At 39.3% G+C, this 14,115-nt stretch overlaps 1 protein-coding gene across 4 annotated transcripts in view; it reads left to right on the forward strand.

The window, feature by feature from the left end:
* Window positions 1-14,115, forward strand: part of LOC139544401 (one cut domain family member 2-like) — a 29,522-nt gene that overhangs the window by 4,454 nt on the left and 10,953 nt on the right. For 2 of the 4 annotated variants that reach the window (XR_011668862.1, XM_071351444.1), the window contains exon 2: window positions 980-1,066. The exons of the other annotated variants lie outside the window; for them this stretch is intronic. Coding sequence is in view for 1 of the 2 variants with exons in the window: in XM_071351444.1 (XP_071207545.1) it covers window positions 980-1,066 (87 nt within the window). In the remaining variant the exon portion in view is untranslated. The remainder of the gene's footprint in view (window positions 1-979; window positions 1,067-14,115) is intronic. 4 annotated transcript variants of the gene reach the window in all.

Below are 14,115 nucleotides of genomic sequence, written 5' to 3' on the forward strand. Positions count from 1 at the left end.
ACTAAAAATAGTTTTTCAAGATCACATGTAACATTAAATTACATAGTTACATCTTTACTGAAGGAAAATGATGTGAATGTTATATAATATATATGGACGCAGAAAACAAAATGGAAACATGATTAACGAACAAAAACACAAGACCAAGCTCAGAATTAAGACAACACACATTTCTGTTTATTGTCACTCCTGTCTTTCAGTTAAGTCATGCGGTTATGTCACTTTTTCAAACAAATCTGTTAGGCAGTGGATCAATGGCGATAATCCCCACAAGATTAAAAGGGCATTAATGCTGACAACAATAACATAAACGTGTGGACCCAGATCGCATTGATCTACAGAACCTGATCCGGAGCCGTTCCAGTAATGCTGACGAATCAGGCGGGGTGATAGCCTCTTCCCATCACTGGAGCTATCTCTGCAGCGTCTCCTCTCATCACAACCACATCAACCTATTCTCAGACCAAAGACTTGTCTTGTTGGATTGACAGTGCACTTTGAGAAAGACTGCATTTTAAACGTGTGTGTAAAGACTATTATTGCAGCCTAAAATGACATGTTTTAAATGTGATTTTCCTTGTATTTGATGCATAAATTCAGAGTGAGAGTGTGTGTGGTTTCCAGCTCGGGCCTGTCAGTTAGGCTTGATGTTTGCATATTTGTATATATTCGTATAAGGTGCTCTCATCCATAAATGGGGACATTATTAATCAATTAATATTCAACATGATCTCTTACTTTATAGATTTTTTTTAAAAATATTTTAAAATCTACATTGAAGAGTGAAGTACAGTATATATATGTGTCGTTTCTATCTCATGTACATGGAAGCGGGAAATCCGTAATAATGGCATTTCAAATGCAGTGTAATAATAAATCAGTGTGTATTTATCCAAATGTTGTAGTCGGCTAAACATACAGCGGCTAGAGAACAGATCACCACACCAAGCTTTTTCCCTGTGTGCCTCCTCCCTTACAGGTACCAGTAGAGAGCACGCCATGATTGGGTCAAATGGGATGCTCTGTCAGACACTGACAACATTGTGCACAGGGACTCAAAACTATGGTATGTCAAAAAACAATAAAGTAAATATGTAGTAATGCTCAACAGATACACATATACCTACTATTATATACCTAGTATTATATACCTCGTATTATGTGTAGATGGTAGATTGTGTATTTAGAATGAAATCCCACTTGAATTGATTGAATAGGATTATTGGATTCATATTAAAAAGAATATATCTGGTATTGGAATAAATGTAATGCTGGATTGGAAAGATCCAATTGTGGATAATAGTCTTTAATCTGTGGTTTAAGGCCCTTTTAAGGTAAAGTAGGCCTACTTATGCTCTTAGTTAGTTACATTGTGATGAAAACACAACCATTAACCCAGACATTTATCAGTTTAAAAATGATGAGGGGGTTGTTTAGAAAAGTAAAGAAATTATTTCGGGTTTTTTTGTCAGTAGGTAATGTGTGCATGGATTCTATCCAGTGATGAGTTCACGTTGCTTTGAGATTAGCCAATTTTATAAACTACAATATAAAGATCTGTTTCACTGAGCAACATGTGTCCCACTATCACAGATCTGTTTCACTGAGCAACATGTGTCCCACTATCACAGATCTGTTTTACTGAGCAACATGTGTCCCACTATCACAGATCAGTTTCACTGAGGAACATAAGTCCCACTATCACAGATCTGTTTCACTGAGCAACATGTGTCCCACTATCACAGATCTGTTTCACTGAGCAACATGTGTCCCACTATCACAGATCAGTTTTACTGAGCAACATGTGTCCCACTATCACAGATCAGTTTTACTGAGCAACATGTGTCCCACTATCACAATGTGTTTCACTGAACAACATGTGTCCCACTATCACAATGTGTTTTCCAACCCCAGTCTAGATAACAGCAGGCTGAGTAGCAGTATTTCTCCTCTCCAGTTAAAACATTAGCTATTAGATAATCTGCTAGCCTGGTCTGACTGACCACACAGTCCAACAGTGACTCTCTGTATCACCTTGTCATCTTCCTGCTGTCAACACACAGCTTGTGTAAAAGGGCAAAGTTGACCCCCCCCCCCCCCCTCCCCGCTCTCTTCTAAAACCAAAAGTGCACTGACTCACTCACTCCTGGTCACATGCAACCCCTGTCTGCCTATAGACAAAAGCACTGAACCAAAACCATGCTTGGATATGTGAATTATGTAGTAATCAAACAAATTATACTTACTTATCTTACTGGTTTTGTGATTTTTATTAGGATATATTTGTCGGTCATATTCGACTTTGAAGCAACCTAAATGCTGGACACTAATGAATATATGGTTGATACAGGGCTATAATGTGTCTGAAATTGTATTATAATTAGTATTATAAGGAGTATTATACAGAGATGTATTATAAGTAGTATCACAATGAGTAATGTACAGAGTATTTTAGGCAATATTATAAGGAGTATTATGAGCATTATTCTAAGGAGTATTATAATTAGCGTTGTACGTAGTATTGTACGGAGTATTATAAGGAGTATTATATGGAGTATCATGATGAGTGTTATAAGGAGTATTATGAGGAATATTATAATGAGCAAAATACAGAGTATTATAATGAGGAATATACGGAGTATTATAATGAGTATTACGAGCAGTATTTTAAGGAGTGTTATAAGGAGTGTTATAAGGAGTAGTATACTTAGTGTTATAAGGAGTGTATAAGGAGTGTTATAAGGAGTAGTATAATTAGTATTATAAGGAGTGTTATGAGGAGTGTTATAAGGAGTAGTATAATTAGTATTATAAGGAGTGTTATGAGGAGTGTTATAAGGAGTGTTATGAGGAGTGTTATAAGGAGTAGTATAATTAGTATTATGAGGAGTGTTATGAGGAGTGTTATAAGGAGTGTTATAAGGTGTGTTATAAGGAGTAGTATAATTAGTATTATAAGGAGTGTTATGAGGAGTGTTATAAGGAGTAGTATAATTAGTATTATGAGGAGTGTTATAAGGAGTGTTATAAGGAGTGTTATAAGGAGTGTTATAAGGAGTGTTATAAGGAGTGTTATGAGGAGTGTTATAAGGAGTGTTATAAGGAGTAGTATAATTAGTGTTATAAGGAGTGTTATAAGGAGTGTTATGAGGAGTGTTATAAGGAGTGTTATAAGGAGTGTTATAAGGAGTGTTATAAGGAGTGTTATAAGGAGTAGTATAATTAGTGTTATGAGGAGTGTTATGAGGAGTGTTATAAGGAGTGTTATAAGGTGTGTTATAAGGAGTAGTATAATTAGTATTATAAGGAGTGTTATGAGGAGTGTTATAAGGAGTAGTATAATTAGTATTATGAGGAGTGTTATAAGGAGTGTTATAAGGAGTAGTATAGTTAGTGTTATGAGGAGTGTTATAAGGAGTGTTATAAGGAGTAGTATAATTAGTGTTATAAGGAGTGTTATAAGGAGTGTTATAAGGAGTGTTATAAGGAGTAGTATACTTAGTGTTATAAGGAGTGTTATAAGGAGTGTTATAAGGAGTGTTATAAGGAGTGTTATGAGGAGTGTTATAAGGAGTGTTATAAGGAGTAGTATAATTAGTGTTATAAGGAGTGTTATAAGGAGTGTTATGAGGAGTGTTATAAGGAGTGTTATAAGGAGTGTTATAAGGAGTGTTATAAGGAGTGTTATAAGGAGTAGTATAATTAGTATTATGAGGATTATTTGTCATAGAAAAGCACAAAATACTGTTGCATCTTCTGGGTCGGAGTTTATCCTGATGTGTGTGTGTGTGTAAAAACCCTGACGGTAGATAAGTGGAACAGGATTTTATTCCCCCAAATCCCTCTGAGACTATTTCCTTATCAGTACAGTGACATCACTAAAAGTCAATGAGAGGGAGCTGTGATTGGTTGTTTCACAGAGCCAATAAATAAGTCTGGTTACGAACCTTTGGACTGCTGGCTGTGTGGACACTGTGTGTGTGTGTGTGTGTGTGTGTGTGTGTGTGTGTGTGTGTGTGTGTGTGTGTGTGTGTGTGTGTGTGTGTGTGTGTGTGTGTGTGTGTGTGTGTGTGTGTCCATCCTTTGTGCAGTCTTTGATATGGTTGAATGCAGTGAAATGATGTCAGTTAGACTCTCAATGCAAATGTAAAAACTGAGTATGAAGTGTCTGCCTATCTGTTGTTAGCAGGAAGTGTCTGCCTGTCTGTTGTTAGCAGGAAGTGTCTGCCTGTCTGTTGTTAGCAGGAAGTGTCTGCCTGTCTGTTGTTACTAGGAAGTGTCTGCCTGTCTGTTGTTAGCAGGAAGTGTCTGCCTGTCTGTTGTTACTAGGAAGTGTCTGCCTATCTGTTGTTAGCAGGAAGTGTCTGCCTGTCTGTTGTTAGCAGGAAGTGTCTGCCTGTCTTGTGTTACTAGGAAGTGTCTGCCTATCTGTTGTTAGCAGGAAGTGTCTGCCTGTATGTTGTTAGCAGGAAGTGTCTGCCTGTCTGTTGTTAGCAGGAAGTGTCTGCCTGTCTGTTGTTAGCAGGAAGTGACTGCCTGTCTGTTGTTAGCAGGAAGTGTCTGCCTGTCTGTTGTTAGCAGGAAGTGTCTGCCTATCTGTTGTTAGCAGGAAGTGTCTGCCTGTCTGTTGTTAGCAGGAAGTGTCTGCCTGTCTGTTGTTAGCAGGAAGTGTCTGCCTGTCTGTTGTTAGCAGGAAGTGTCTGCATGTCTGTTGTTAGCAGGAAGTGTTTGCCTGTCTGTTGTTAGCAGGAAGTGTCTGCCTATCTGTTGTTAGCAGGAAGTGTTTGCATGTCTGTTGTTGGCAGGAAGTGTCTGCCTGTCTGTTGTTAGCAGGAAGTGTCTGCCTGTCTGTTGTTAGCAGGAAGTGTCTGCCTGTCTGTTGTTAGCAGGAAGTGTCTGCCTATCTGTTGTTAGCAGGAAGTGTCTGCCTATCTGTTGTTAGCAGGAAGTGTCTGCCTGTCTGTTGTTAGCAGGAAGTGTCTGCCTATCTGTTGTAAGCAGGAAGTGTCTGCCTATCTGTTGTTAGCAGGAAGTGTCTGCCTGTCTGTTGTTAGCAGGAAGTGTCTGCCTGTCTGTTGTTAGCAGGACGTGTCTCCCTGTTCCATAAGATGTTTATTGATCTGTTTTTTTAAATCAAATTTTACTGATTGCGTCAGTTACTTGATGTGGAATAGAGTTCCATGTAGTCATGACTCTATGTAGTACTGTGTGCCTCCCATAGTCTGTTCTGGACTTGGGGACTGTGAAGAGACCTCTTGTGGCATGTCTTGTGGGGTATGAATGGGTGTCTGAGCTGTGTGCCAGTAGTTTAGACAGACAGCTCAATGCATTCAACTTGTCAATACCTCTCATAAATACAACTTTCAGCCAGGAGACATTGACATGCATATTATTAATATTAGCTCTCTATGTACATCCAAGGGCAAGCTGTGCTGCCCTGTTCTGAGCCAATTGCAATTTTCCTAAGTCCTTTTTTGTGGCACCTGACCACACGACTGAACAGTAGTCCAGGTGTGACAAAACTAGGGCCTGTAGGACCTGCCTTGTTGATAGTGTTGTTAAGAAGGTAGAGCAGTGCTTTATTATAGACAGACTTCTCCCCACCTTAGCTACTACTGTATAAATATGTTTTGACCATGACAGTTTACAGTCTAGGGTTACTCCAAGCAGTTTAGTCATCTCAGCTTGCTCAATTTCCACATAATTTATAACAAGATTTAGTTGAGGTTTAGGGTTTAGTGAATGTTTTGTTCCAAATACAATGCTTTTAGAAATATTTAGGACTAACTTATTCCTTGCCATCAACTCTGAAACTAAGTGCAGCTCTTTGTTAAGTGTTGCAGTGATTTCAGTCGCTGTAGTAGCTGACGTGTATAGTGTTGAGTCATCCGCATACACAGAAACTCTGGCTTTAGTCAAAGTCAGTGGCATGTCGTTAGTAAAGAATTTAAAAAGCAAGGGGCCTAAACAGCTACCCTGGGGAATTCCTGATTCTAACTGGATTATAATTGAGAGGCTTCCATTAAAGAACACCCTCTGTGTTCTGTTAGACAAGTAACTCTTTATCCACATTATAGCAGGGGGTGTAAAGCCAGAACACATACGATTTTCCAGCAGCAGACTATGATCGATAATGTCAAAAGCGGCACTGAAGTCTAACAAGACAGCCCCCACAATCATTTGATCATCAATTTCTCCTCAGCCAATCATCAGTCATTTTTATAAGTGCTATGCTTGTGTTGAGTATTCTTTCACCCAAATGTATTTCTGGACTTTACAGTACAGTAAACAGCCTTTAAGCGATATACAGTATACAGAAGTTTTGTTTTAGATAGGCTATGTATTGTATTCTTAAAGCTTTCCCGATGCTTGTATAAAAGCTGGTAAACGTGACCCTGCTGTGTTGTGTAACTACGCCTGGTCGGTTTGTGTCTCTCTGTGTGTCTGTGAACAAGAGCAGACATCATTACTGCTTACGTTTCGTGGTAGAACATTGATCCATCTCCAGGACACCCTCTATGTCACTACTCTAGCCATACTCTCCTTATGAACTTATTGATTGCGTCCTCTAATGGCACCCTATTCCCTATTTTAGTACACTTATTTTGACCAGGGCCAATAGGGCTTAGGGGCTTTGGTCAAAATTAGTGCACCGTATAGACCTAGGTAAAAAGGTGCCACTTGGGAAGTGACCATACAGCTGATCTCAGACCTATTAGCTGACTTTACATTGCTGGATCTTAATTGGAATGTAGTGTGAAGTAAACTCTGACACACTGTACCGATAAAAACAATGTTTTATTGTTCTGTTCATCATACTGAATATGGTTTTAATGGTCAATGTTGGATCTAAGCATTATGTTAATTTTGGGGAGTAATTCTGAAAATACAGTGTCGTGTTGATGGTCTGAGAACAATAGAGGGATTCTCTCTCTTTTGTAGCTCGGTAGTAAGATAGACCTTATGATAGGATAGCATATAATCACTTTGCTGACCAGGGCAATGTTAATGTTGGGGGAAAATTCTACCATTTAATGTGGTGAGCCAAACAAACAGTCCTTTCTGTTCTCGTTTATACATAAACACTCTTACTTAACATATAATAATATGTAATGTCAGGCTCTAAAACATATGGTTTACACTACAGTGTATAGATTCAGGCTCTAAAACATGTGGTTTACACAACAGTACAGTATGTAATGTAAAGGTATAAAACATGTAGTTTACACTACAGTATGTAATGTCAGGCTCTAAAACACTTGGTTTACACTACAGTATGTAATTACAGGCTGTAAAACATATGGTTTACACTACAGTATGTAATGTCAGGCTCTAAAACACTTGGTTTACACTACAGTATGTAATATCAGGCTGTAAAACATATGGTTTACACTACAGTATGTAATGTCAGGCTCTAAAACACTTGGTTTACACTACAGTATGTAATATCAGGCTGTAAAACATATGGTTTACACTACAGTATGTAAAGGTAGGCACTAAGACATGTGGTTTACACTACAGTAAAGTATGTAATGTCAGGCTCTAAAACATGTCCGGACCAGACCATGACAAGACCAAAAATCAATGTCCGTGGGACATGGAAATCAAGGATGGTTCGGACAAGACCAAAAAAAGACGTCCAAAAGGCGTAGGCGTCAGTCCGTGCTTACTGAGGTGTAGCCTACAGTGTTGCCTAACATTTAACTGTATGAATGCCCGTCTACGTGGTAGGCCTAGTATTTGTAAAACAGGCCGTTGTATTGACTTTATTAGTCCCGATTCCTGTGACTAATCATTTTGTCTATTTAAGCTCTGAATAGCAGCTAACCGAACTTTATCAGCAGGTATCGTGAGCCTATTTGCAATGTGTTTACACAGCGGGAAAGGTAGAAGTTGTGGTGGCATATTTCTGCTTTACCGAATGAGGAGAGTTACAAACTACACACCAGTCAGAATTATACTTTAAACTACATCTTTAATAATAACATTAGCATTTGCAATTAAAAGATTAATAAAAAAAATTAGCAATAGCATTTGACTTTCAACAATTCACTATTTCTAATGAACCGTTGAGAAGTGACTACAGAAAAATAAAAAAGCTATTTTATAACCATGATACACCCCTCTCAACTTATACTGACGAACCACAGATCTTAGGAACTGTTCACAAAGAAAGACTTTTACTTGAGAATGAGTATCCCTTAGCCAGATAACATTCGCTATAAATTATCGTTCAGTTTGGTCCCTCAGACGAGGTTCTAATCTCGTTCCTGGTACTTCATAGTACAAAAACACCAACTCATCCAATGGCATATATCAATTATCAACTCTAGATACTCCCATCTCAAGTAAACCTCCTCTTGACCCCACTCCTGGACAAGCTCACTGAGGGGAGTGAGCCTCTAGGTCATACACTGTCCCAGGATAAGTGTAAGATCAGAGAGGACATACAATGTTTCCAGACACTGCCATACACCTCCCCCCAATGGGAAAAGGAGGGAATGACTGGCGCACAGACATTGTGGAGACAAGTAATTGGTTCCCCATTAATCACGCCATCCCTTCACATGGTTTTAAGAATAGGTAAAGACACATTCACATATGAAGACAATGCTCCATTCTGTTCTCTTCCCTTTCTGATATTCTGCATAGCACCAGATACATGTAAAAGACAAGCCTGACCTCTCCCCTCTCTGGGCCCCAAGTGACTGAGCCCCAGCTGAGGGAAGAAGTGCAACTGCCAACACTATAGTCCAAAGGGATACATCCTAATAACAAGTATATCACATTAGCATATTATGCAAATAAGACATCTTAATAATCTATGTTACCCAACTAATTCTGATTCATCCGCCACAAAGTATTTTATTTTTTTGCTATGATCAGCTTGTCAAAAAGATTTATGGATACAAACTTGAAACCACTGATCATAACAATTTAGTGCACGGGGTGAGTTTCCTGGACAACAATTGTGAGTAGACTGATTGTCCATTCCATATCGTCCATTTTACTTTGACCTGTCCTGTTTTTAAGATATGTTGTTTGTTAACATAACAGCACATTTTTTTTTGCAGGCTTGACTATATTTGATTGGCCACCATTCAGGTTAGGCTATTTGATTGGAGAAACCTGCATGATGTAAAAAAAAAAGAAGAAAATGTCAGTCTCATTACATTGTCATCCATTTTATCTCCAGCCTGAAGGCTACAGAAAAGGCCACATTCTCTTTCTACCATATCCTGTATCTGCTACATGATTTATGTCAGATGATATTATTTTGAGGGAATGTTAGTGGAGCGCAGCAGCGATGCGTCCCTCCAACAGCACCCTGGAGAGGCATGCTGGGAATGGACAGGATACGTAGTTCGTGTCCCTTTTTCCTTTGACAAAGTGGGCACTGCTTACCACAGGGTGCCATTAGTGCTCACCTAAAAAGCCCATATGGTTGAGATAAATGATTATTTTGGGGCAGAATTATGTGAGGTTGTGTGTGTTTTTGGAGGTGTGTCTTGGTCAGTTTAGCTCAGAAAATGTCGCCCTCGTCAATCCGCCACTATAGGCGGCCGCCTAATCCTGACTAATAATGCGTTCCAACTTCAACCGGGGGATCTCCCTTTGCGCTTGGCAGTGTGCCAGTAGAAATGCATCACATCCTGATATACACTGGGTGTACAACACCTTAGGAACACCTGCTCTGTCCATGACACAGACAGACCAGGTGAATCCGGGTTAAAGCTATGATCCCTTAAGTGATGTCACATGTTAAATCCACTTCATTCCATGTAGGTGAAAGAGAGGAGACAGGTTAAAGAAGGATTTTTAAGCCTTGAGACAATTGAGACATGGATTGTGTGTGTGTGCCATTCAGAGGGTGAATGGGAAAGACAATATATTTAAGTGCCGGGTTTGAGGGTGTCAAGAACTGCAACGCTGCTGGGTTTTTCACGCTCAACAGTTACCCGTGTGTATCTAGAATGGTCCACCACCCAAAAAACATCCAGTCAACTTGACACAACTGTGGGAGGAATTGGAGTCAACATGGGCCAGCATCCCTGTGGAACGCTTTCAACACCTTGTAGAAGTCATTGTAAATATGAATTTGTTCTTAAAGGTTAAATAAAACATAAATTAAATAAAAATAGAATCCAATGCCCGACGAATTGAGGCTGTTCTGAGGGCAAAGGGGGGGGGGGGGGGATGCAACTCAATATTAGGAAGGTGTTCCTAACCATGAGTAAGAAGGGCCGTTATCCCTCTGATAAAAGGGAGGGGGAACGCTACCTTATCGATCATAGGCTATTGATTGGGGAACGCTACCTTATCGATCATAGGCTATTGATTGGGGAACGCTACCTTATCGATCATAGGCTATTGATTGGGGAATGCTACCTTATCGATCATAGGCTATTGATTGGGGAACGCTACCTTATCGATCATAGGCTATTGATTGGGGATCGCTACCTTATCGATCATAGGCTATTGATTGGGGAACGCTACCTTATTGATCATAGGCTATTGATTGGGGAACGCTACCTTATCGATCATAGGCTATTGATTGGGGATCGCTACCTTATCGATCATAGGCTATTGATTGGGGAACGCTACCTTATCGATCATAGGCTATTGATTGGGGAACGCTACCTTATCGATCATAGGCTATTGATTGGGGATCGCTACCTTATCGATCATAGGCTATTGATTGGGGAACGCTACCTTATCGATCATAGGCTATTGATTGGGGAACGCTACCTTATCGATCATAGGCTATTGATTGGGGAACGCTACCTTATCGATCATAGGCTATTGATTGGGGAACGCTACCTTATCGATCATAGGCTATTGATTGAAACATATAAAAGAAAAGTTAACGCTTCATTTCCCTCTCCTCTGGAAACGGTAAACCCTTCTCTCTGAATAAATATAATTACGTTTTTGATCCTACTGTAACCTGTCCTATGTGGAAAGACACCTTGATTGAATGACTGGAGCGTGGACTTTCATTGTCAGAGGAGATTTCTCCTTTTACACGTAGATGTCTAGGCAGTTTTGGTGCGTCCTGCGTTAGCAATTGCTCTGGGCGGGTGGGGGTGTGGTGGACTGTAGCCTAAGCATAATAGAATATTATGAGAGATAATTTCATCATCACACACAGGTGTTGTGGTTATATCAGGAAGTCTTGTGGATGTTGTTTTGATCAGTAATCTGAAGGAAACCTAGACGATAGTTAGCCTATTGTGACATCATTTACGGCCATGAAATGTAAATTGTGATTTGTTTGATGCGATAGTTAGAGTAGCAGTAACCAATGGGCTACACTCCCATTTCTAGTATTTAAGATGAATTACAAAGATGAAAGGTTGCATCCACAGTGTGAATAGCCTTTGTAAAAAGGAATTGAAAGCCTTGACACTCGTGAGGCAGTTGCGTTCCAAAAAAAATTGCCCCAAGAAAAAAAATGTAAATACATAAAATCATTTATCTTTCGAACTGTCTGTGTTTGATAATTTTCCTTCAATTCGCAAGAGGCGGAATATATTTCACCGGAGAAAGCATCCGAGCGAGCGAAACAGGGCCCCCTCTGTCTCAGTATGTGTAGGCCATCTATCTGATGCTGTCTGGTCCAAAAGAGTATGACATTGTTGCCAACAGTAGCATTGAAGGCAAGGAAAGCCAGCCAGCATCTGGACTCCCTTGACAAAAAAGTATAGAACATTTGCCAATCAGCGTTGAGCTAGCTAAAACTGTACCTTTCCTGAATTAGCCATGGATGGAGATAGGGATTTGGACTTGGGTTTTACCTAATTCTTCGTACAGGCCAATGATTATAACGGCGATTCTGATCCAACCATTAATTCATACATTGTTGTGCCCCTGGCCTGAGAGGATGGAAGTTCAATATGTAGCTAGTTGTAAAAGGCTAATGTTAACTAGCTAACATTGCCCATGAATGGAAGTTAGGCTAGCAATAAAGTATTTTAGCCAAGTAGCCTAGGACAACAACAATTTAAAGCATGTACTGTATGACAGAGGGATAAGACTGTTTCCTCAACATGAAAGATAGGAGGATGGCATTGGCGTTTGTCTACATTTAGGGTGAATCAACATGTTTTTTACTTGCCCGAACTTGCACGCGCACACACACACACACAGAAATCAGAACCATGGATAGCCACATCATATTTAGCTTACGTTGATTGGACTAAATCGTTTTTGGTGTATTTTAATTGTCACTGTATTAGCCTAAGCAGAGGTGAATTGATGATGTTGAAGTTGAAATGGTGCTGGAATAGTGGAGGCAGCTCCTGTAACTCTCTGTGGTTCTAAATCAATAGTTGTTTAGTGGTCCGAAAAATGTCTGAAACAGTAACTTGTTTGACCATGATGTAGGTCATGTTACTGACTGTTACTGTACATGCAATATGCTTTGTGGACTTCACTGGACAGAGGTTGCTATCCGGTTTTGTCATAAAACAAAGGTGTGGTTGAATTTATTCTGCCGCTCTGTTTTCCTATTGTCTCGGCTTTTAGGCCTATATATATATATCACTGTCGAAAGGCATATGAATTAGTAGGTTAAAGAGCAAACCACGCGATTATCACAACACATACAGAATGCCAAGAGTGTGCAAAGCTGTCGTCAAGGCAAAGGGTGGATACTTTGAAGAATCTCAAATATAAAATATATTTTGATATATTTAACACTTTTTTTGGTTACTACATGATTCCATATGTGTTATTTCATAGTTTTGATGTTTTCGCTATTATTCTACAATGTAGAAAATAGTAAAAATAAAGAAAAACCCTGGAATGAGAAGGTGTTCTGGTACTGTAGACTGTAATATGTCTTGTTTTTTTTATTAAAACATTTTTTTTTGGGGGGGGGGGGGTACCCACGCACCGCTACTGTTGTCATGTTATGTGCCGCTTTATACAAATATATATATATAAACTAAACTGCAAGTCTGCACAAAAAGATGTAGATTGAACACAACAATTAAAGACAACAATCACTGAAACAAGCTTAACACTGCAACAAGCTTAAAACTGCAACAAGCTTAACACTGCCACAAGCTTAACACTGTAACAAGCTTAACACTGCAACAAGCTTAACACTGCAACAAGCTTAACACTGTAACAAGCTTAGCACTGTAACAAGCTTAACACTGTAACAAGCTTAACACTGTAACAAGCTTAACACTGCAACAAGCTTAACACTGCAACAAGCTTAACACTGTAACAAGCTTAACACTGTAACAAACTTAACACTGTAACAAGCTTAACACTGCAACAAGCTTAACACTGCAACAAGCTTAACACTGTAACAAGCTTAACACTGCAACAAGCTAAACACTGTAACAAGCTTAACACTGCAACAAGCTTAACACTGTAACAAGCTTAACACTGTAACAAGCTAAACACTGTAACAAGCTTAACACTGTAACAAGCTTAACACTGCAACAAGCTTAACACTGTAACAAGCTTAACACTGCAACAAGCTAAACACTGTAACAAGCTTAACACTGCAACAAGCTTAACACTGTAACAAGCTTAACACTGTAACAAGCTAAACACTGTAACAAGCTTAACACTGTAACAAGCTTAACACCGCAACAAGCTTAACACTGCAACAAGCTAAACACTGCAACAAGCTAAACACTGAAACAAGCTAAACACTGCCACAAGCTTAATTTATATGCACTATTAAATATGTCAGTTTCTATATCCTGATAATATATATTGTCTGAACATTTTCTGTTATCGATTATTATTATTACCTTTCTTTTACCTAATAACTGGCCTAGGCTACCTACCCTAAATTGTGTTATTGTGAAACGTGAATGCTGTCTAATGATTGTGAAATAATCTATCATATCCAGATGGAATGGGGCGTTGCTATTTTATCTGTTTTAATGAAGCCCTTTAGGTAGAAGACCCAGTTAGCAAGAAGACACTCACTATTGCCATTACAAGCATATCAGTGGTGTCAGTCTGAGAGAATATTGTCAGTGATATACTGCCACCTTCTGGTAGAATCTTGTAAGTTCAGTTTTTTTGTTTCACATTTCACAGCAAGAGTGATGGGAGAGCTCAGTGGTGACAAAGAGAGAGAGCTCG

The sequence above is a fragment of the Salvelinus alpinus genome, chromosome 18 (genome assembly GCF_045679555.1).
Source record: "Salvelinus alpinus chromosome 18, SLU_Salpinus.1, whole genome shotgun sequence".
Lineage (NCBI taxonomy): Eukaryota > Metazoa > Chordata > Actinopteri > Salmoniformes > Salmonidae > Salvelinus > Salvelinus alpinus.